The following is a 24,025-nucleotide window of genomic DNA, read 5'->3' on the forward strand; positions in this document are numbered from 1 at the left end:
TGAAGACCTTGTAAACAGCCTATAAGAGATGGACCTTTGCTTTGAAGTATCAAGACATCAAATGAAGACTGGATTCCCATGTGACACAAGGTGCAACACTAAGCTCACAGGTAATAAAATGTACTTCCTTTAGTACCTAAAGCTCTGAAATTGAGTACACTCTTAAGTTCCCTCTCACCTTCAATCCTTTCTCATCTTTCATTCTCTGCTCTTTCCCATTTGGGACTATGATAAAAATAGGACCCGATTTGTCATCATCTTCCTTCAGGTTTGGCTTACTTGGTATCTTCTTCCCTTGTGCACCCTGAAAAAGCAAAAGTGGTACTGAGCAGAAAGCACTGCAAAACCTATATACAACCCTTCATTCTAAGTGATGCCAGACACCAACCCCTGAGCTCATGCTGACCAAGTGTATGAGAACCAGGTAGAAGCTGACAACAGTGGTTAGAATCCTCAGGTACATGCTCTGGTGGTGTGGAAGCAAAACCCACGGCGAAGTGTGCAACAGATAGGACTCTTCAGACTTGGCCAGTGCACCAGTCACCTAGGGGTGTCTAACCCTAAGTTGGTACCTGTTTGATGGATTTGTTCTTTGTCAGACTGGTATTGCCTTTGGTAAGGCTTGTATTAGCTTTGGACAGGCTGGTATTGTCCTTGGACATACTGTTGTTACCATCAGACTGCTGCAATAGGCCACAGAAAAGGCTTGGTGGTTAGACAACTCAATATGTACCTCTAAATCACTCCCTTTAGACCCTGGAGCCCCCAAACCTGCTGTGCACTCAACAGCGTTAATTCTAGTTTATTGAAAGAGTTTAGATGAAGGAATACAGTGGCTGCAGGCTGGTTTACAAAGACACCTTAACCTCTGATGTTTTTCCTGTTCCAAATCTGTGGCAGGGTGGACTGCTATAGTTGCAGTGGCACCCAACACGTGGAGCAGCACTTGTGACATTTTTGCCCCACTTATCTGTAACTTCAATAGCTAAGTAACAGAATATAAAAAACAGACACTAATGGGAGTACAACAAACTCTACAGTTCACGTACAGCCAGCTGTAGCTACCATTGCATCCTTAAGCATCTTCTTTGTGCACTGTGCTGAGAGATACACCCTTGGATGCAGTGGACTAAAGTCAGGAATTTCTCTGGCATGTGGATTCAGAATTACTGTTCAAAACTAGATTTTATAATATTAGAGCTGAATACAAGATTGAGTTTATCAAGATACATTTTAAATACAGACCATATTAGATTAAAAAACAAAAGAGGTTTACAGTTAAGGGAAGTTAAAGACCCAGTGATCTGAATTTTAGACAGTGGCAAGCCTATTAAGTAGGACTGAGCAAAAACAATGATAGCAGCACAACAGGTATGAAGGGCATCTTTCACTTAAGAGTCTGGATACTCCCATAGGCTTGCACAGACCACCTCCGTAAAAGCGTCAAGGGTTGCATTAACAAGCTACTATACTCCCCAACCGGAACCCAGCTCATTAGTCTTGCATGGTGGCACCACTGTACCTTAGCTTTAGAGGCAGCTCCTCCTGCTTTGGCCTTTTTGGGGTCAGGCTTAGGCTCCATGGTGCTGGACCCTGAATCTTCAGCGGGTGCTTGGAAACAAGAGATTATTTCAAACATATTTTGTGAAAATGAGTCCATTCACGAACAGCACATTCAGTTCACCACTGTTCTTCAGTCTGACTGCAGAGAAAGGGAGCTGCTCATAATGACAACAAAACTCTTAATCACAAGGAGAGGCAGGGATTTCAGATGCACAAAGGAAGCTTGCTCAGCTCTTACACTGTGTGTTAACAGTCAGGTACTTACAGACTACGTCAACACCAAGAAACTAACCCTCATATCTAAATGTATATAAAAATTTGCACATTTTAATCTTCCTCTTTCCTTGATCTTAGTATGTTTCTGGTCTTAGATAGCAAGCTTAACTGGGATTGTTCCTTACTGTTTACATAGGGGCTGCTGAAAAGTAGGTTCAGGTCCCTCAACAGCTTTGCCATGCAGGCACTCTAGAGCAGAGGTTTTCAAACTGCGGGTCGAGACCCAGTACTGGGTCGCGGAATGTAAGGCATGGGGTTGTTGCAGCTCTGGTCAGCACCGCCAACTGGGCCATTAAAAGTCCCATCGGCAGTGCTACCCAGCTAAGGCAGGCTAGTCTGACACTGTGCTGCACCCCGGAAGTGGGTAGCTGGTCCGGGTCTTAGGCGGGGGGCGTGGTCACGGGGCTCCACACACTGCCCCCACCCCAAGCACTGGCTCCGCACTCCCACTGGCCGAGAACCGGCCAATGGGAGCTGGGGGCCTGCAGCGTCTGCAGGCAAGAGCCATGCAGAGCCACTTGCATGCCTCCACCTAGGAGCTGGACCTGTTGGTGGCTGCTTCCAGGGTGCAGTACGGTCCATGGTGCCAGGATAGGCAGGAAGCCTGTCTTAGCACCTCTTAGCACCCCTGCTGCATCGCTGACCGGGATCCGCCCAAGGTAAGCCCATGTCCCAACCTCGCACCCCAAACCCCTGCCCTGAGCCCCCCCAAACCCCTCATCCCCAGCTCCGTTGGGTCACGGGCATCAACAATTTTCTTCAGCTGGGTCGCCAGAAAAAAAAGTTTGAAAACCACTGCTCTAGAGAGGGGCAGGCATAAACCCAATCACTCAGACGGCGTGACTTCCCAAGTTGGTGCTAGAAGAATGGGACAAGACGGCAGGATGAAGCCAGTGCACCGTCAGAGGTTACCATTGCTGGTTCACAGCAGTTCTCAAAACTGACTGCACGTAACTTCTCCTCTACCTTAGTTTGGAAGTTCCAAGGAGGAGGAGCAGCAAAGGCTGGGGGGAGGTGGAACACACAAACTGATGACACATCAAGACGACCCAACAATCTGCAGCCTCCCCAAAAAACTCAGAGCAAAGCTGCTCAGAGTGCTACGTCAGAGGCAGCAGAGAAGGGTGGTGGCACCTTTTCGAGGCTGACATACGGCAACTTTTCAAGCACAAAGAACTTTGCCTCTGTATTCCTGTGGGTTTGATTAATTCAACAGTCACGTTCTACAGACCAGAGAGATTCTCCACATATGAGAATATTTGCATATTAAGCTAGACACACCAAAACCCTGGGAACCTGCAGCTCCAGCCCGCAGAGTGGGGTTTCTATAGGTATCCTTAAAAGCTTTTCAGACTATGGAGTGACTAATTCCACAGTAGTATATCTTAATGACTTGACTTCCCTGTGATTTACCAGTACCACACCAAGACCCTGTGATTAACTGGCTTGCCTCTCTATTCCAATGAAACCCATCCACACCCAAATGAAACTGGTCTTCCACAGACATTCAGCCTACTGTACTATCTTGACAGGAGACATTACAGAGTGGTTCTTATTCCCTATACCCTGCTTCTGTAAACAAGGCCTTCCCCAAAGGGTCTGTGTCTTAGACACACACCAGCTTTTCATGCTAGCATGACTGAACATTAAAATTTAGTGTTTCCCTTCAAATTAGTCTTTTCTGAGGAAATTCTTTCCCATACATTTCCCAGCATTACAAGATAGATTACCTGATGCAGACTGGAATTTGGCTGGAGCTGCTCCTCCTACCACTTTGGAAGATGCCTTAGCAGGAACAGCTGGTTTGGCTGGCATGATGGCTTTGGCTTTTTCGAGCATGGCCAGTACCTGATCTTTGGAAGTTGGCTGAGGAGAAAGATGCACATACAAAGAGATATGCCATAGTCTATGAACATGGGATAAATGGCTGCAGTTTAAAAGTGCAGTGTGCAAGAGGCTAAATGGAAGATAGTTTAGCCAAAGGGACAGTGCTTTGAGAATTAGAAGTTATAATGTGGTTAAAACATGTAACCACTTTCAACCACACCCATTGAAGGTCAAGTATTTCACACCTGAAGTCAGCAGTGATTCCTGAGAGTTTACATGGCTCAAAAACAACATTCACAAGTTCACTTTCTAGTAAGAGTTAGACATTTGCCATAGACATTACACTCACTTTCACCCATGCTCATTCATATGCTGCCTTCTTCCTCAGGTAAGAGTCTAACAACAATACCTTCAGCTTGCCAGTAGCTTTGGCCATCTTCTCAAAACCGAGATGCATCATAAAGAATGGCAGGGCATCCTGTGCTTTTTTACGCACGTCTCCATTTCGATCCTCCAGGCAGGAGTACAGGTGAGGCACACACAAAAGCAAGTCAGAAGGAACAGAACGGAGGGTAGGCAGCTTGTCAGCCAACCAGCCCAGAAGCTGGAAGGAGATAGCACAGGTTAGCTTTGCCCTTCAGAATATGATAACTGATGTCTGAAATATGCATTGTGGTAAGGAGTCACCAGCAGTCTCAATAGGAGCAGAATTAGTTGTGTGAATTAGTTGAGGGGACCAAACTCAACTCAGATATTCACCATTTGCAACCATCCTGACCTTCAACAATAAAGTGCAGCCCACTGAGACTACAGATCCCAGTATACAAGTAATTTGATTCAAGTGGCCAGGCTCCATTATGGCTACTACTCCAAGTTAAAGATGAGGGCAGCATTTCAGAGTTGTGCATTACTCTTGGTCAGTAAATTGCACTTTGGGCATCCCTGGCTCAAGCAACATCCCAAAACCTCAGCTCTGCTCTTAAGCACCTGTGCATAAAGAAAGGCTCATTTGAGGGAAGCAGCACCATTTATTTAGTTTGGTTTCATATGAGCAACACTGAAGTTTGAATTTCAGCACCACAAGTGAGAGCAACTCAATACCATTCTTGATCAATTTTATTTTTTACTGTTACAAGTCAGTACACAAACTGCATTACACATTTCTTACCCTCAGGATACAGTGCTCAGTTACTGCAGTCTGCACTAGCCTCACCCCTTTATCTCTATAGTTGTGCTCAAACTATGGCTAAGCTGCAATTCAAAAGGTATAAGGAACAAACTCATGTACACAGTACCAATCTTTACCTCTTGTCTTAAGAAAGGGTTTTCTTTTTTGAGCTCCTCAGACAGGTCCTCTCCTTCCAACCATTCTTTCATGCCAGTCTGTTCTGTCCAGGCATTCACAGTAGCCAGGGCAGCAGCACGTACATTGTTCTGTAACAAGACAGCAAAAACTGGGGAGGTTCTGGGATCACCCTTTCCATTACAAATTAAATCATCCCGCACCAAGGACTCACATTTTTGTTCACTGCTGGGAAACCCAAGTCCCAGCATCACAAAATGCAACTCATTCTACCAGAGATGGAGAAGTCTCTGAAAAGTAGGCATAATACACTAGTCAGACAAGTTTAGGTAAAAGCCTGACACAGAAAAGGAATGGGAGCATCTTTGAAAGAATTTTGTCTGCTGCCCCTCCCTAATGAAAGGATAATCTCAAATCCAAAACTCGCCAAGAGGGCTAGAGATTGAGGTTACTTACTTAAATGAAGGTTAAAACAGGTTTAGCATGTTTATGAATCCAGGCAGGATCAGGAGATACCTCCAGCTCCTTTTCAGTAACCCAGTTTATTGTGGATCACAAATTGAATACGAGCCAACAACGTGATGCAGTTATGAAAAAAAAGGCTAGTATTCTGGGGTGTACTAAAAACGGGTGACATGGGAGGTAACTGTCCTGTTCTACTCAGCACTGGTGAGGCCTCAGCTGGAGCACTGTGTCCAGTTCTGGGTGGCAGACTTTAAGATAGATATGGACAAGCTGAAGAGAGGACAGCAACAACAATTTAGAAAACCTGACCTATAAAGGAAAGGTTAAAACACTAGGTATATTTAGTTTTGAGAAAAAGAGGACTCAGAGTACCCAACTACTTGTCTTCAAATATGTTAAGGGTTGTTATAAAGAGGACAATGATCGATTGTTCTCCATGTCCACTGAAGGTAGAAAGTGGTAATGGACTTAATTTGCAGCAAGGAAATGGACTTAATTTGCAGCAAGGACTACTTAGAAAGATTTTCCTAACTATGAAGATAGTTAAGCACTGGACTAGGCTTCCAAGGAAGATAGTGAAATCACAATAATTGGAGGTTTTTAAGAACAGGTTATACAAATACCTGTCAGGAATAGTCTAAGTTTACTTGGTCCTACCTCAGCACAGGAGGCTGGACTAGAGGACCTCCGGAGGTCCCTTCCAGCCCTACATTTCTATGAACTGCTAAAACCCAGGTACTTCTACTTCAGGGCATGAAATGATCATCAGCTGAGGTCAAGAAGAATGCTCTCTCTTACTCCTACACACTCACAGCATGACCCAATGCTTCCAAGTGACACCTAAAAAGGGAAAGGCAACAGCCTGCTCTGAAGCAGCTAATTTACACCCCTGTTCTAGGATGCCAGGCTACATGAATAGAGTTTTATAGACAATGTAACATCTCTATTAAGTTCTGACTACATAGATCTTATTTACTTCAATCTATTCAATGCACCTATCACACTAAGCAAAATAGAATTTAAACGAACTTCAACCCAACCCAAAAAAAAAAATCAAATCTCTTTTGTGATAGTCCTCCAATAGAATCATGTTTAGGACCGCCAAGATATCTTATGTTCAGATAGACATTCTGAGAGGGCCCATGTTAGCAGGATTCTTTACAGCTAAAGACTGGACAGAAAGCTATGCATCACCTGTGGGTAGTCACTGAAGTAGCGTAAGTGCTCACTCTACCCATAGAGCTAGGCCTGGCACTGATCCCCGCACAGCAAACCAACTTGCTGCCCTAGTACTGCTAACCTGGACTGTATCTTCTACATTGAGAAGCAAAGTTTATAAAAAAAATCAGTTTAAGATGAAGAGCTGGACACTGTGCATAAATGGGCTGTATTGTACATCCTGGACATTGAAAGCCACCAGCTTAACCACAGCACAGACAGTATTCATATCTGCAGATAGTAAATCTGCAGTCATTTGGAAGACAGAGCTCCGAGTAGCATTCAGAAAGCTTCTGAAACTAGTCTGAACACTCACCTGCTTCTAAACATCTAGGCTAATTTAAGTCAAACACTGAAGATTGCTCCCAGTGTATTTGGAAGTATACAGAGGATGAACCTTCATTCCAAAAAGAAAATACAAGACATGATAGCCTACCTTACTGTCCCCCAGAACTGTGATGATCGGAATGCCCAGGTTTTTCACATGTTGCCTGATGTTTGGGCCCATTGCCATGGCTAACTGCTGGAGGATGCTCAGTGTTTGTTGAACCTGGATGAGAAAGGAAAGTGTTTTAATGAACTAATTATTAGGTGCTCTGTGCTCAAGGCCCCCACTACAAACGAACTGAGTAGCAACATCATGTTGCTATTACGGCATATCTAGACTTTATCTCTTGAAGGGCTGTGAGAACATGCCTATTCCTGCATTTACTTTCATTTGATAGCAAGAGATAGTTTAGGCCATGCACAGGTGAAGTTATTGCTGTGTCTCATGTAGATTTAAAGGGACACCAATTTAAAAACCGTTTTCAGGAAGAAGTGACTTTTAATCTCCTGGTGTTGCATTTATTATTATGAATTATTGAAAATAAAATATTTGCTTAGTTATACAGAGAGCTGCATCATCCTTCCAGTTCGTGGGGTCTTTTACACACCAGTGGGAAGAAAAAAATCTAAGAAATTGGGAAGTGGCAGACAGAGGCCCTGGAACCACCCACTTCATTAACTGACTAGATGTCTATTTTAATGCTCTATTATACAGACTTTAGTAAAAAAAGACTTTCTTTCATGGATGAAACACTAATTTACTTTTCAAGCCCCCACACTGAAGGAACTGAAACAGGCTGATTAATAATCTAAAGTGACTACAACAGGAATTTGCTTCAGACATTAGGATTTCTAGTAGCATACCAAGATTTTATTGGAGTCATTGAGACGACACTTCAAGGCAGCTGGAAGTTCTCCTATATTTGGCTGTATGAATTTGGCATCATTAATGATGCTTGTCACTTCATCCAGACCCTCCTTTCGGATCTTCCAGTTTTTGTCCCCAATCTTAGACACCAATTCAGCTGTGATCTTATCACTGTAAAAACAACAACAACAAAAACCCACAATCCCTGACATCCAGTATCATTTTGTATTATAGGAGCACAACATATGAACCAGACACTCCTCTGTGAATGCCCTTCAAAGGCCATAGTGCACCAAAACAGAGAAAAGGACTTAGGATACAAAGTTGCTCATATGCAGCAGCAGAGTGTCAATCCTTAGTTTGTTGAATCTAAACCCACCTGATGTCTGTTCTTGGCAGAAGATCCACAACATCATTCCCTATATCCTCTTGCTCATCTCTTTCCTCACCGTCATCCCCACTGCCACCACTGTGTCTGGAAGTGCCTCGAGTTGGAGCAGGTGCAGTCTGCCCTTGCATCTGCAAACATGGCACACATACAAGTCAGATGAATGCATATGGAAGAAGTTAGATGTTTAAGAATCTTACATGTGGGGCTGTTCACACACCTCCATCTCTCAATTGTCATGTGGCCCAGAACAATGCCTTTTCAACACAGCATTGCTCCAAAAAGCAGTAGTTTCTGAAGTTCATCATAAAACCAGAAATGGATGTTACTTACCTGTAACTGGAGGTTCTTCAAGGTATGGGGTCCCTATCTGTATTCCACACATGGAATACGCATGTGCACTGTATGCCTGAGTCTGGAATTTCTTGCAAGCAGTGTCCATTGCCCTGCACGTGTGCCGCAGCTCTCCTCAGGCTCCAAAGGGCATGAAGGGCAGTGCAGGCTGATGCCTCTCTAGTTTTCCATTCTTACCGCAATGTAACGAATCCACAGCAGAGGGGGGACAGAGGGCAGGTAGTGGAACATAGATAGGGACCACACATTTCAAAGAACATCCAGTTACAGGTGAGTACCCTCCATTTCTTTGCGTGATAATCTCTATGTGTATTCCACAGGTGGGAGATTAACAAGCAGTAGTCAAACAGGGGGTGGATGTGGGAATACTGAAGTGATAACTGACTTTAGTCCTGCTGTATCCACAGTTCACAATTGTACAAGAGCATAACATCTGGTGAAGGTATGCAGAGAGCTTCAAGTAGCTGCCCTAAATATCTCTAGTATGGGTATATCTCTCAAAGATACAGCTGAAGTAGGTTGCCCCCTGATGGCATGAGCCTTTACCCTTTCTGGGAGCAGGAGGGAGAAGATGCCAGCTAGATGGTAATAAAAGGTAATAATACCAGAGATCCCTTTCAAAAGTCTCTGCACCAATGTACAGTAACTCCTCACTTAACGTTGTAGTTATGTTCCTGAAAAATGCAACTTTAAGTGAAACTATGTTAAGCGAATCAATTTCCCCATAAGAATTAATGTTTGTGTGGGCGCGGGGGGGGGGATTAGGTTCCAGGGAAATTTTTTTTTTTTGCGCCAGACAAAAGGCAGTATATACATTTTAAACAAGCAATTTAACACAAGTTTTAAACAGAGGAGGTAAGGCAGGGGCACCCTACACTGGCACTGGAGATGAGGCAGGCAAGGAGGCTGAAGGTATTGTAGGCTACGAGAAGGCCTTTGCGCAGCAGCGGCAGCTTCCCTTACTCTGCAAGCACGAGGGACGGGCAGGAGGGCTCAACCCTCAGCCCGCCCACTCCCCCCCTTCCCCCAAAGCCCCATCCTTGACCTGCCTCTTCTCCCCCGCCTTTACTTTGCACACTTGCTCCTCCCCCCTCCCTTGAAGGCCGCAAACCAGCTGATTGCCATGGGCAGGAGGCAGGGGAGATGCCCCGCTGAGTCCTCGCGCTCCCCCCCCCCCCCCCCGGGGGCAATCAACTGGCTTGCCACATTCAGGAGGCAAGGGAGGGAGGGGGAGCCTACACGCCAAGTCCTTGCTCCTCCCTCTAAAATGCCGCAAACCAGCTGATTGCCATGGGCAGGGGGAGGAGAGGGAAGGTGCTGATCCGCAGGGTCTGCCAGCGGGCGGGAGGTGCTATGGGGAGGGGCGGGTACGGAGGCTGCCAGCTGTGGAGAAAGCAGACAGCCAAACAACATAAGAGTGGAGCACTGCACAACTTTAAATGAGCATATTCCCTAATTGATCAGCAACATCACAAAAGGTTAACCGGGACGACTTTAAGTGAGGAGTTACTGTAGGTTGACCTCTTGGACCTGCTATACGAACAAAGAGAACAAAGGATATTAAAAAGACACCTAACCTTTGAAGATAAAAGGACAAAGCCACAGGATACAGTCTTCTCTCCTCTTCCCAGACATGTAGTTTTTTTTTTTTTTTTTTTTGGGGGGGGCGGAGGAAAATAGAGATAAGTGGATAATCTGACCCACATGAAACCCAGACTACAGTGGGTATGAATCTGGAGTTGGGGAGTAGAGAAACCTTTTCTTTATAGAAGGTAGTATATGGTGGACCTGCCACAAGTGCTCCCAGTTCACTGACTCTTGTGGCTGACATTATAGCCATTCAAAAAGGCCACCTTCAAGTACAGATGGTTCGCAGAGCATGTGCCCAGCAGTTCAAAGTGAGTCTTAGTGAGAGACGATAGAACAAAAATGAGGTCTCACTGAGGTGTGAATTTCACCACTGGAGGAGGATCTGAAAATCCCCTTAAAAAACCAAAACAAAAACTAGTGATAGAATGTGTGAAGATCATAGGGTTATCCCTGGAGGATGGAAAGCATGGATTGCTGCTAAATGCATCCGCACGGACATGAATGCAAGATCTGAAAACTTATCTCCATAAGTAGCCACTCTAATGTAACAGTGCCTCTGGTGGAGTCTGGAGACAAACTACGTTGATGAGCTCAAGCAGAGGAACGCTTCCATTTAGCTGAACAGCTTCTCGTAGAATCTTTTCCTACTTCGGTTAAGGATGGACTGCACCGCACCTTCTAGGAATGTGTTCTAATCTCTGACTTGCGTCCGAATGCCAGGCTCTGAGCTGCAGAGGTCTCGGATTGGGACATGCGACCTTGCCGCTGTGCTGCGTTAGGTCCGGCAACATGGAGATATTCATGGTGGTTGCACGGACAGCTTCAACAGATCAGTGAATCAGAACCATCATGGCCAGTTGGGTGTGACTCAACAGATCTTCCATTACAAACTGTGGTATTAAAGGAACGAGAGAGAATGGATACCTCAGGCAACCCTTCCACAACAAGCAGGAGGGCATCTTCCAATAAATATTTGCCCAGGGCTGCTCTAGAGGATGTACTAAAGGATGCTTCTTGTTCACCTATGAGGCAAAATGGTCCCAAGATGGCACTCCCCAAAGATGTCACTGAGAACCAAATCTTGAATCTCCCATTTGTGATTCATGGAACAGTGTCTGCTCAAGCAATCCACAAGGGAATTTTGTGCCCCTTGTAAGTATGCTGCCGATAGGGTTGTGACTTTGATGCACCAAATCCAGAGGATGACTGCCTCTATGCACAGAGAGGAACTTGTTTTCCTTTACTTCTTTATATAAAATACTGTTATTGTCGGACATGATCCAAACATATTTGGATTGGATGAGTGGGAGGAAGGCACTGCAGGCCCAAGAAACCACCCTGAGTTCTAGTAAGTTGATGTGCATTCTGGCACTTCTGGACATTCCAGATTACCCTGTGCCATATGATCGCACACCCCAATCCAATAGGCAGGCATTGGTAACAATGGTTTGCTTTGGGGGTTTGGTGTGTGGAAAGGGCTACCTACCCAAACCTTCTCCAGTTTTGTCCACCACACAAGACAGCTTAATACCCTGGGCAGAATTGTGACCTTTTCATTTATGCTGCGAAGTAAACCAAGAAGTCAGGCTTGTAGGCATCATAGATATAGCTAGGCAAATAATGTTGTGTGCATGAAGCCATGTTGCCAAGGACAGAAATACAAGACTTTAGTCAGAACTTGTCATAGACCAGGTCATTGTCAGAGGCAACACTCGTGGCTTGAAACCTTTGGAGGGGTAGATAATGCTCTTCCTGTAGTAGAGTTTAACGTCCCCATACGAAGTCTATGCACATTGTGGAGATCAACATGGATTTTTCACGATTGACACTGACACCTAGGGAAGGTAAAAGGCTGAGCAGAATATGGGTTGCTCTGTTGACCATGTCATAGTAGTTCCCTGTGAAAAGCCAGTTGTCAAAGTATGGGAAGACTGTAAATCCTTCTCTTCTCATCCAAGCAGCTACTACTGAAAAAAAACTTTTGTAAACACCCTGGGTGCTGGGGCCAGATCAAAAAGGGAAGACTCTGGATGAGAAATGGTTTTGGCCAAATAGGAACCTGAGGAACTACTTATGGACTGGACGGATATCTAGAAGAAAATACGCATCTCACGTTAAGAGCCGCAAACCGTGTGCTCTCCTCCAATAAGGGAATTATTGATGCCAACGATACCATACAAAATTTTAGTTTTTGGATAAACTTGATTAAATGACAGATCAAGAATTGGCCTCCATCTTCCATTTTACTTGGGGATCAAGTAGTAAAGAGATTAGACCCCCTTCCCATGGTATTGAGGTGTAACATTTTCTATGGCTCCTCTGAGGGACAGGGAGTTCACCTCCTGTCTTAAAACTACTTTGTGAGTGGTCCCTGAAGAGGAGCCGGGAAGTTGTCATCAAATTATCAGATAGCCACCCTGGATAACCTCTAATACTGATTCGTCTGTAGTTAGGGCCCTCCAGTTTTTGATAAATTGGGTAAGGCATCAATAAAGGGAGGCGGGTCTCGACAGTCCCATCAGAAGAACCTCTTCGCCTGGGGGTTACAATACGAAGTAATGGTGGATGTTGCAGAGGCTGGGTCTATATACCTCTGTTTCTTATGTGGTGGCTCCTGAGGATGTTGATAATAAAAGGGCTGAGGAGGTGGTCTTGCCACATATCCTGGTCTATGTTGTTTCCTCTTGGGAGCAGAGGTATAGATGCCCAGCAAGCAAAGTGTTGTTCTTAAGTCTTTGAGGGGATGGAGACACTCATCTGTTTTCCTGTGCATTAGGGCAGATCTTGGATCATACTTGCACCTTTCTAGGGAAACTTGAGGATTGCAACAAATGTCTCCTCATGACAACTGCCATAACCATACCCCTCTATGGAGGTATCTGCCATGTCCCCTGTGACTTAGTGTGAAGTTTTGGCCACCAATTTGCCCTCATTCAGTAAGGTCTGAAAGCCGGCTCTATCCTCCTCATGGAACTTGTCCTTAAACTCTAGAGATCTAGCATAATTGATATAATATTTGGCCAAGAGGGCCTGATGATTAGATACGCTGAACTGGAGGGAGGTGAAAGAGAAGACCTTTCTTTCCAGAAGGTCAAGTCTTGTGTACCCTTATCAGAGGAAGCAGCCTTTGGGTGCTGTTGCTTGGATTGCTCTGTAGCTGCCTAGCCACCAAGAACTCCCACCTTGGATGGGACAAAGTAGCACTACTTGGCCCTTCTAGGGGTGGGAGAACAAGCAGCAGGGGTGTACAAAACTGCCTTTGTTGGGTCCATGATGTCCCTCATTGATGGGGAGGGCCACTTTATTGGGACTGGAGAGCTGCAGAATGTCTAGCAAGCTGTGCTGAGATTCTTGAACTTCTTCCAGGTGAATTTGTAGCTCTGCCACTACCTTGTGCATAAACTCTTGGTATAGCTTAGTCATCCGGTAGAGACTGAATATGGAGTGACCACCTGATCCAGTTACTGTTCTGGGAGCAATCTAGTCATGGTAAGATCCAGCTCACCTTCCTCCTCCAAATAGACAGAGTTGGTTGCATACAGACAGACAATGGCAAATAGTACTCCTGCACTGATCCTGGGTATCCAGCGTAGGGCTCCTAATATTGCCAGTAAGATGGATTCACTGGAGGAGGATGGCATGGGTTACCACCTGTCCCATGGCCAATCATGTCTGGTTGGAGGTTGGAACCCTGACCTCCTAGGGCTTCTGTTAGGGGCCACCTCTCCTCAGTGCTGCAGACACCTGTGGAGCCTCTGACTCATCAGAATAGAAGGCCGGATCCCTGGTGGAACTGATGGCTGCACTTCAAAGCTGGCAGGTGGAACGACTATCTCCTTGTGATAGACTCCTCCTCCAGAGTAACATCCTGGAATGACAGATCTGATAGGAGCAGTGAATGCTGACAGAGGAGAGCAAAGACGTCATCAGGGGAGACATATGTCCTTAACTGTTCCAGAGTACAAGGGCGAGTCCATTGGTGGAGCTGGTCACCGTGGCTGTCTGATCTCTCTGGGGCTGTTTATTTACCGATACCATCTCAGTTGCCAAAGTGGATAAAAGCACAAGGAGCTAACCCCATGTCTCCATCACCAGAGCCAGTGTCAGAACTGTTGGATCCATACATTTGCATGCCTTCCTCTTTCCAAGAAGATTTAGTCTGGTTTAAGAACTCAGAGCTCGTGTGTGTTAGCTCTCATGACTGAAGGGGGTCATGGAGGGATCCCTTCTTTTTATGACAAGGAGACAGACTTGTCCTTATGTCCATGAGAGTGCTTCATACTCTTGTGAATCCTTCTCTTAAGCTTAACAGACTTAGCCTCCACTCCTGAGCTCATGCTCAGAGGGGTGCTGCCCACTTGTTCAGGTTGATGTAAAGGGGTAGTCCCCCAGCCTAGATCTGATTGGGACTTCATTGCCTTCTCCATAAGGTATTTTCTAAGACTCAGTACCCACCCCACAAGAGTAAAAAGAGCAGCAGATGCTGCACTTGGCAGAAATGCGAGCCTCACCCAGTAGAGCCAGCATTAATGCTCCTCGGTCACAGAAAAGAAGCAAAGGTAAGTAACAGCTTTTGAATCCTGGGATCCTTGCATTCATCCTAGACTTCTCAGAGGAAAATCCCCAGGGCTGGGAAAAAATTGCCTCTAACTATCTATGCTATACTCTGCTGTAATAACTACTAAAACCAATTCTTATAGGAGTGACACTAAAAAAGGAGATGAGGACACCAAAGATTCCAACTCAGACCACGACGCGACAAGAAAGAACTGGAGAGGAGTTGGCCTGCACCGCCCTTTCTGCCCTTGGGTGGGAGCCCGAGGACAGCTATGGCCAGACACTGCCTGCAGGAAAATTATGGACTTAGCCACATGGTGCACACATGTATCCCACATGCAGGTTACACGTAGGGACCATCACTCATAGGCCCTATTTTTCATAGGGAAAAATTAGTGGGTGCTCCAAAACCACCAGCAACCACGCTCCTCCCTCCTCACATCCTCTACCCTCCCCCCCACACCATGTCCCTGCTCCTCCCCCACCCAACTGTTTGGCAGCACTTAAGACTTTCCGGGAGGGATGGGGAGGAACGGGGACGCGGTGTGCTCAGGGGAGGAGGCGACAGATCAGGGGTGGGGACTTGGGGGAAGGAAGATCGGGGGAGGCAGTGCAGGGGCGGGAAGAGGTGGGGCCAGGGACGGGACGCATATCGAGCACCCATTGGGTATAGGGGAAGTCGGCGTCTATGCCATCGCTCAAAGAAGAACTACTCCTTATTCAAAGACAAAACATCCAAGACCCCCACTTGTGTGGCTACATCACTCCAAAGAGTGGTCTTGCACACTACTAAATCAGTCATCCAGAAATACCAGTGAAGAACCAGCCTACTCAGAGTTCTAAACCCCATGCAAATGGCACTATATTGAAGTTAGCACTTCCAGCTGTTTACTAAGAGAACTAAGTCGTGAAGAGGTCTTACCTTTTCAAATTCTACATCTATCTGGGAGAGAAGAGCTGGCTTCTCATCCTCAAAGAACATTCGCAAAGGGGGTCCAACATAGAGATACATGACGCCCAACAAGGTAATAGCAGCAGTCCTTACAGCCTGCCAAAACAGAACAGAAAGCACTTTAGACTTCAAACTAGACAGTGTTGAAGTTCCAAAATTAATTTACATTTACTCACTGGGTTAGTGGCAGCAAGAGCTGTCTTTACGTTGCTGATGAAAGCCTTAACATTCAACCTGAGAGAGAATATGAATATCATGAAATCAAGATAGCCCACACGTCAACATGCAGGAGGCATCAGTAAGAGACAAGGCAGCTACAGTTAGTTATGGAAGTTATAATCTAACAAGTTTAAATTAACTACCAACAAAACTCCCCAAACCATCAGACATTTATATTTGTAGATAAACCTAAAAGTAGTGAGATAACAGAAAGCTATTTCCAAAGTTATATAATCTTTTTCAGTGAAATACTGCCCAAGACCAGTTTACTATAAATATGAAGGCAGCCCTCTTATTGCCTGAAAAGCTAGTCCATGAAGAAAAAATGGTTACATATATTGCAACAACAGTTATTCTAGATGTTTTCAGTATGGATCCCACTGTAGGTGCACACATTCCCCATACACAAGACTAAATTTTTTTGAATAGCAATGTACCATGGACCTCCATGTGATCCTGTGTGAGGGCATAAAGAGTGGCTGTGACCTCCCCTTAAGTTCCTTCAGAATTTGAAGCTCTTGGTAGTGAAGAACTCTGAAAAGTGGGGACATGGGATCCACACTGACAACATATGGAAGAACTACAGGCAGTGTAGTTAAAGGAGAGGTTACTTACCTTACAGTAATGTGAGTTCAACATGTTTTTGTCCGTACTGCTGCTCCACTGTAGGATGTGCATATGCTTGTGCACTCTTAGAGACTGTAAATAATGCTCACAGGCCTGTGCAGAACAGCACCTCGTATTCCAAATGAGGGGATATAGGCAGGAGCAAGCTTGTCGCCACTCAGTTCCTTCATGGCCATGAAGCCAGAAACTTCACAGAAGAGGGGAAGGAGGGTGGGAGGTGGAGCACCCATAGGAACAAAAACATTAAAAACTCTAGTTTCAGTAAGTAACTTCCCCTTTGAGCATATGCCCCCATGGGTGCTCCACCATAGGAGACTCTCAAGCAGTAATTCAAAAGAGAAGGTGAGTGCTGGGGAGGTAGGTCAAGAACTGCGTGGACAACTGCAACACCAAAAATAGTGCCATCTCTGGAAGCAGGTCAGATGGTATAATGCTTGGCAAAGGTATGACTAGAAGACCAAAGTCACAGTCCTGAAGATTTCTGCTATAGGAACGTCTTTTAGTAGAGCCACAGACATGGACTGAGCTCTAATGGGATGTGCTGTCAGTCTGTGGAGAGGCTGTACCTCAGTTCTTTCATAACAGGTAAAAATACAACCCAAAACCCACTTAAATAACCTCTGCTTTAAAATAAGGTGGCCCTTCATTCTTTCTGCAAAATGATAAAAATAATCCTGGAGAGGTCCTAAAGGATTTAATTCTGTCTAAATAGAAGACAAGGTCTAACATTCAGTGAATGAAGGCTTGATTCCTCTCTAGAGGAATGAGATTTTGGATTGAATACAGGAAGGCAAATCTCTTGGTTAATGGGATATGCTGATGAGACCTTAGGAAGAAAACGGGAATGAGGGTACAGTACAACAGTGTCCCTATAAAAGATGTATGGTGGTTCAGCCATGAGTGCCCCCAGCTCTCCCACTGTTGTTGCTAAAGTAATGGTGACCAGGAATTAAATTTTAAAGGAGAGATGGAGGAGAGAGAGCAGGTAGCCATTGGTTTAAAGGGGGCTCTACTTAGAGCATTAAGAACCAGGCTGAGGTCCCACTTTGGGGCTCGGTGCCAGACAGGAGGATATAAATTGTCTAGACCTTTGAGGAATCTGGCTGTGACAGGGTGGGCAAAAACCAAGAACCCCTGGATAGGCGGGTGGAAAGCTGTGATAGCAGCCAAGTGTACCTTCACTGAGATGCCTCTCACTTTTAATTCTAATAGGTAGTTCAGTACCTTGGGAAGTGGAACTTCTGAGGCTTGGGAAGATGGAAGAGAGCACCAGAATGAAAGCATTTCCACTTCTGGAAGTCTTTTGGGTACCGGGCTTTCTACTGGACAAAAGAACCAACTTAACTGCATCTGAATAGGTCAATTCCATGAATGAGAGCCATTCAGGAGCCATGTCCTGAGGTTCAGAAAGGAACGGTTGGGGTGGATGAGGGACCCCAAGTCATGTGTCTATAGTTCCTCAGTGGTAATCACAGGGGTGCCACCTCCAAGAGGTGGATGAAGTTTGAGTACTACACCTGTCTTGGCCAGACTGCTGCTATGCAAATAGCACTCTCTTTCCATGCATAACTTGAGAAGAGAGTCTTGAGGAATAATGGTATCGGTGGATAAGCATAAAGCAGGGCCTGAAGGTGTAACCTCCCTTGGAGCAAAAACAGGTGACATTTGGAGTTGTTCAGGGTGGCGAAGAGATCTACCTGTGGCAGATCCCAGGTCTGGCAGATACTGAAAAAGAGTTTGAGCTCCCAGTCATGGTCTTGCCAAAAGCATCTGCTCAGGGAATTTGCAGTTGTATTCTGAAGACCTGGTAGACATATTCCCAGTGAATAGGTATATTAGCAAATACACCAGTTCCAGAGTCTTAGCAACTCTGCACATAAAGATTGGGATCTTGTTTTGTCTTGGTGGTTGATGTACATCACCACTGTCCTGTTTAGCATTACTCTGACCAAGTGACCTTGTATATCATGGAGGAAGTACTGGAAAGCATATCAAACTGCTCTGAGCTCCAGAACGTTGACGTGAAACAGCAATTCTTGCAGAGCAGGGATGGGCAAACTATGACTTGGGAGCCACATCTGGCCTGCCAGCCATTTTGAGCCAGCCCTCGAGCTCCCGCTGGGGAATGGACTCTGGGGCTTGCCCCGCTCCAGTGCTCCAGCTGGAGAGAAGGGTCGGGGGCTGCTCCCCGTGACTCCCCAAAGCAGCCACACATGCCCCTTCCACCGCTCCAGCTGGGGAGCAGGGTCGGGGGCAGCTCCACGCGGCTCCTGGAAACAATGGCATGGTCCCGCTCCGGCATACCAGAGCTGCAGAGGCGGCACCTGCGGGTGGGGCAGCGTGCAGAGCCACCTGGCTGTGCCTCTGCGCAGGAGCCAGAGAAGGGACATGCTGCTGCTTCTAGGAGCTGCTTGAGGTAAGCACTGCACAGAGCCTGCACCCCTGAGCCTTTCCCCATGGCCCAACCCTGATCCCCCGCCCACCCTCCAAACCCCTCAATCCCAGCCCAGAGCACCTGCCTGCACCCCAAATCCTTCATCCCCAGGCCCACCCTAGAGCCCGCACCGCCAGTCAGAGCCTCCACCCCAACCCCCTGCCCCAGCCCTGATCCCACTCCAGCCCTCCAAACCCCTCAGTCCCAACCCAGAGCAGCCTCCTACATCCCAGACTCATTTCCAGCCCCAACCCAGAGCCCGCTGCCCCCTCCCGCATCCTGAATTCCTCATTTCTGGCCCCATCCCAGAACCTGCACCCCCAACCAGAGCCCTCATCCCCTCCTGTACCCCAACCCCAATTTTCTGAGCATTCATGGCCTGCCATACAATTTCTATTCCTAGATGTGGCCCTTGGGCCAAAAGATTTGCCCACCCCTGTTATAGAGACCATTTGTCCTGAGCTGTATTTTCCTGCAACTGGGCTCCCCATCCTAATGGAGAAGTGGCTGAGGATTGACAGTGTGGGACATAAGAATGGGGTTCCCCACACAGCCCCTCTGTGGGTTCTACCACCACATAAGGGAATCCAACACCATTTGAGGCACTGTGACCCATTTGAAGAGGTTGTGTCTGGTTTGGGTTATATTCGATTCTTAACCACGTCTGAAAACATATGAGGTGTAATTCTGCATAAGGAGTCATGAACATAGAGACAGATGTATGACCCAAAGAGCTGAAGAGGCAAGCTCTCACAGCAGGTTGTGGGCTGAACTGCAGTGCTCAGATTAGGCTGTAGGTGGTGGAAGAATCTTTCCCTGTATAAATAGGCTCTTGCTGTCATGGAGTCCAAAATGGCTTACAAAGTTTATCCTTTGTATTGGAGCTGGTATAGATTTTGTGAGATTGATGAGATGTCCTAGTGATTGGAACAAGGTTAACGCCTTGGTCATAGCTGACTACACCTCTCAGTGTGATCAACTCCTGATCAACTAGTCCTCCAAATATGAGAATACAGAGATTCGCCCATCGACTGAGGTGAGCTGTTACTACCGAAAAGTCCTTTGTAAACACACTGAGTTATGGAGAGTCTGAAGGGAAGAATTCATATTGATTGTGGTCTGTTTCTATTACAAAGCAAGGGAAGCGCTTGTGTGATGGGTGGATAACTACTAGAAAGTAAACATCCTGTATGTAAAGGGCAACAAACCAGTCTCTTGGATCCAAGGATGGGAGAATAGTAGCTGGTGTCAACATTCTGAAGTACTGAGCTAGAACGTAGTTGTTCAAGTTTTTAAGGCTGCGAATTAGGCCTCACCCTCCATCTCTCTTGGGAACTAGGAAGCAGGTTGACTAAAATCCTTTCCTAATGAACTCTGTTGGAACCAGCCTTCTGGGGACAGTAGAGAAGAGGGATAGGACCTCTTGCCCTAAGAGGTTTCCATGAGAAGGTCCTTGAAGAGGGACATGGAGGGGTAGAGTGAAAGTGGATAGGGTAACTCTCTCTGACTTACAGTATTAACCTGTCTGAGGTAAGGATTTCCCAGGCAGGTACATAGTGGAACATCCAATCTCCAAAGAGAGAAAAATTGCCAAAACGGAATCCAGTGAACTGGGCTGATTGATACCCGTGGCAGAGGTGACAAAAAAGCACTGACTCTGGGGGTGGGGGTGGGGTGGGGATATGAGGATTCAGCCTGCAAGTGCCTGGGTGGTATCAGTAAGGGGACTAACAGATCTCCATAGCACTGGAGATTCAGGCTCATCTGAAGTGAAATCTTCAGGTAACAGAAACCTGGAAGGAGCCGAAGGGTTGTGACAGCCTAGAGTGGAGTCTTGAATCAGTAACAAAGGTGAAGTCTGAGATGGAGGCTGCTGATGTACTGAGGTGGACGCAAGGTCCTGTCTTACTTCAAAGCTTATGTAAGAAGTCAGTACCGAGTGATGTGTATCATGGTGCCATAGAGGATCAGGTGGTGCCATTGTGGTAAGTTGTCTGTAGACGAGACTTCTGACAGTACCAATGTGTCAGCACCAGACTCAGTCAAGCCTCTAAATTACCCTTTAAGGGATGTGAGGTATCCCAAGAGGGGGTCTTCATGGGGTGACCTACCTCTTCATTTCTCTGGATGGGGAGGCATGCTTCTTCCTGTAAAAGGTCTTCATGCCCGTTGATCAGCCTGCAATGTTGAGGCTGATGTACAGGCAGGGGGAAGTGGACCCTCCAGAGCGAAGGCATGTTGCATTAGGAGTTTTAGTTTAGCCTCCCTATCTTTTTGGGCTTGCCCTAAAATCCCACACAGACCTTGTGCTTTGACGGGATATGGAAGTCCCCTAAACACTGCAGGCAACTTGAATCTCTGTCACTGCAAGGGAAAGACCTTGCAGGTCTGGCAGGGTTTAAACCCTGGGGTCTTAGGCATAAGAATGTGCTCCAGCACAAAGATCCAGAAGTAGGAGGGGGGAAAATACCCTTCAGGACCACACAATTTTTTTTAAAAAAGTAAATAACTAAGAAAGAAAAATAATGAATAAAGGTTTTCATGAGGTGAAAGAAAGGCAGGAAGCTAAAAGAGCTAACAATAATAGACTCCATTTTGAGCTGCAGGAGGTTGAGAAGGAACTTGTTGGCAGGCTCGCACCTCCCTATATCCCCTTGTTCAGAGCATGAAATGTTCTGTGAAGGCCCAGGACCTCAAGCACTACTTTGCAGTCTCTGATCAAGACAGCACGGGTGCACGCACATTCTATGATGGTGTGCCTATAGGGACATACACTCAAGTAAGGAAGAACTGTTAATACTTAGTGTGTCAGTGTGGATCCCTGTAGGTGACTGGCAAGCACTATCCTCATTAGATGATGTGAATGAGGAGTTTCAGCTACATTAGTCCAGCAGTGATTGTAGTATTGCTCTCCTGAACTTGGCATCTCCTCTGGCAGCTATGTCCAAGATATGTTTGACATAAGTCAGTGGTTTACTCCACGTCATCACCTTGCAGATCTGATGTTAGCACATCTGAAGCAGGCAGAAGACATTACTTCAACCCTGGTGCAGCAAGCCTTTATGTTTTGTGAGACAGGTTCACTCATGAATTGGTAACATACATTATGCGATCCAGTCTGACCTTTAGAATGCCCAGCTCTATTCAGAAATAGACAGGGCAATGGTCCGCTTTATATTAGAATAAAACCAGTGTCCTGGATACATCTAATGTGTGCAATTCCCCAGCCCACTCGGTATTGAATGTGATCTTTGGAAAGAGACAGGTAAATTAATGGATTAGTTTAGATGATATTCTGAGGCCTTCCTGGGGATGAAGTTTAGGTGAGGTCTTAGCTCAAAAAGTTCAATGAATAGAAGATTGTTGGGGGCGCAATAGATCTGGATAAGGAGACAAAGTCTGGAGATAAATGTGAAAAGGGAGGAACACGCAGTAGAAACAAAAGTGAAACTGTTTGAGCAGCATATTCCAAAAGCCTTGAGGTCTTTCTGAGTGCAGCCTTCATTGATTTGAGATCTACCATACCATTCTCTCACTAGAAGGGAAAACCTATAATGGCAGCAAGCCATAAAAGAGACCCAGTTTGGGTCTCATCTATCTCTGAGTTGCGAAGACTATGTATTAAGGTTATAACAATCAACAAGAATTCACTTTTATGTAGAAATCCATGATTAAATCGAGTCTTCCTGACTAGTGATTTAAATCAATTTGATTTAAATCAAATCCACCCTGAATAGGAGTATACAGAAGTCCCATGCAGGAGTGGGTTCTCTGACTGGTGGGTAAGTGAGTAGCAGCCCTTTAAGAAGGGCCAGTACTGTGGGGTGAAAGACGACCAAACATGAATGTAAAGCAGGCAACAAGCTGAAATGGCAAAGCGGACTTTAATAGAGCTGAGCTAAAGACTGGCCTGTCTGAGGTACAATATAATCAAGGTTCTGTGGTACTGAGACCTGCACTGGGTTCGGGCCTTTATGGGCTGCCCATATCAAGAACCTCTTTTCTGAATAATATGTTCTGGCAAAAGTTTTCCTGTCTTGTATCAGGATTTCCTGGATCTGCAGGGGGAAATCCCTGTCTATGATGCTTAGCCACTTCACCACCACATCATCGAATACAGTGACTTTGGGTCTGGATGAAGAACTTTATGCCATCACTGCCAGATCAGGTCCAAAGAGTCTGAGAGCCGATTGGACATCTGTAAATCAGAACTCTCTCAGAAAGCCTGGAGCCACCAGAGTGATCATGGTTTTGGTCTCGATTTTGGAAGTCTCCCTGGGAGTCAGGGAATTGGTGGAAAGGCATAAAGTAAGCCTCTATTCTACTGCAGAAGGAAGACATTGGGTAGAGACTCTGGACTCAGGCCTCCTTTAGAACAGAAATCAACAGTTTGCATTTTTCTTGGTGCTAAACAAGTCTCTCATGGAGGATCCCTACTGAGTATCACTTCCATGACAGATCTGTGCAAGGAACATTCTGTCTGTCTGCTCAGGAAGTCTGCTAAGTTTTTGCACACTCCCAGGAGTTGAAGGACTATCAGTGTTACCTTATTCTAAAGTCACCAATTCCAGAAGTTGATAGCCATGCACTACACAAAGAAGCTAGGAGCTTCCCCCACCTGGAAGCTATCAGGTAAATACTGCAAATCTGTACGGTGCTGTACCTGTCCAAATTTTGAAGTGCTATACCTGTCCTATACAGTCCAATCTGATGGCTTGGAGCTCTAGGACATTTGTATGTAGCCCCATGTCATCTGTAGATGGTTCAGATGAGCTCCACAACCTGTTCCTGACACATCTGTGGTTAGTGTCTGTCATGAAAGGGGATGTTTGTGGGTTCCAACAACCAAGCCAGTTGAGCACTGACAATCTGGTACTAGGACCTTCTTACTGATCCAGTGTTTCACCTTAGAGCAACCAGTCATCCAAGCGGGGGTAGATATGAATGTCTTATCTCCTCAGATCAGTTGCTAACACTTTTAGGCATTTCATTAAAACCTTCTGTAGAAGTGCCAGTACCTTTTACTGATAGTGATATGATCCACTATGAAACACAGG

The 24,025-nt window shown here is 45.9% G+C and overlaps 1 protein-coding gene across 3 annotated transcripts in view; it reads right to left on the reverse strand.

The window, feature by feature from the left end:
- The window catches only part of CKAP5 (cytoskeleton associated protein 5), a 100,487-nt gene that overhangs the window by 17,668 nt on the left and 58,794 nt on the right, over positions 1–24,025 (reverse strand). For all 3 annotated transcript variants that reach the window (XM_077818629.1, XM_077818632.1, XM_077818631.1), the window contains exons 19-28: positions 15,865–15,922; positions 15,659–15,784; positions 8,227–8,366; positions 7,844–8,018; positions 7,089–7,202; positions 4,972–5,100; positions 4,076–4,270; positions 3,570–3,705; positions 1,523–1,611; positions 179–304 (exon numbers count right to left, since the gene is read on the reverse strand). In XM_077818629.1, the coding sequence (XP_077674755.1) occupies positions 179–304; positions 1,523–1,611; positions 3,570–3,705; positions 4,076–4,270; positions 4,972–5,100; positions 7,089–7,202; positions 7,844–8,018; positions 8,227–8,366; positions 15,659–15,784; positions 15,865–15,922 (1,288 nt within the window). The remainder of the gene's footprint in view (positions 1–178; positions 305–1,522; positions 1,612–3,569; positions 3,706–4,075; positions 4,271–4,971; positions 5,101–7,088; positions 7,203–7,843; positions 8,019–8,226; positions 8,367–15,658; positions 15,785–15,864; positions 15,923–24,025) is intronic.

This window comes from Eretmochelys imbricata, chromosome 6, assembly GCF_965152235.1.
Source record: "Eretmochelys imbricata isolate rEreImb1 chromosome 6, rEreImb1.hap1, whole genome shotgun sequence".
NCBI lineage: Eukaryota > Metazoa > Chordata > Testudines > Cheloniidae > Eretmochelys > Eretmochelys imbricata.